The 439-nt window shown below is 64.9% G+C and overlaps 1 protein-coding gene across 1 annotated transcript in view; it reads right to left on the minus strand.

The window, feature by feature from the left end:
• LRFN5 (leucine rich repeat and fibronectin type III domain containing 5) overlaps positions 1–439 on the minus strand; it is a 2,809-nt gene that overhangs the window by 1,688 nt on the left and 682 nt on the right. The window contains 2 exon segments of the mRNA XM_031066223.1: positions 1–2; positions 4–439. The exon segment at positions 1–2 is cut by the window's left edge and continues 271 nt beyond it; the exon segment at positions 4–439 is cut by the window's right edge and continues 682 nt beyond it. Coding sequence (XP_030922083.1) covers positions 1–2; positions 4–439 — 438 coding nt within the window.

The raw sequence follows: 439 nt of genomic DNA on the forward strand, positions 1-439 counted from the left end.
TCCACGGTCTGCGTGGCCTCCCCCGCGGGGTTGGAAGCGATGCAGGTGAAGGAGCCCGTGTCCTTCACCGTGGTGATGAGGATGTCGAGCGTCCCATTGTCGTACACCGTGGACCTGGTGGCGTTGGAGATCAGCTTGCCCTCGGGTGAAATCCAGTGGATGGCTGGCTCGGGGTCGCCGCGGGCCTTGCAGCGCAGGGCTGCCCGCTGCCCCTCCAGCACCCGCAGCTCGTGGGTGTGCCGCGTGATGAGCGGGGGCTCGCACAGGAACTCCTCCTCGGGGATCGACCAGAAGTACCGGCCCGACAGCAGCGTAGGAGAGGCACAGGTCTCCAGGTCGTCCTCCCTGGAAAGGCGCCTCAGCCACAAGAGCTCACAGTTGCAATGCAAGGGGTTCCCACCAAAGCTCAGCGCAAACGTCGAGGGGCTGATAATTCCTG

Source organism: Geospiza fortis, unplaced genomic scaffold, assembly GCF_000277835.1.
Source record: "Geospiza fortis unplaced genomic scaffold, GeoFor_1.0 scaffold23, whole genome shotgun sequence".
In the NCBI taxonomy this organism is placed as follows: domain Eukaryota; kingdom Metazoa; phylum Chordata; class Aves; order Passeriformes; family Thraupidae; genus Geospiza; species Geospiza fortis.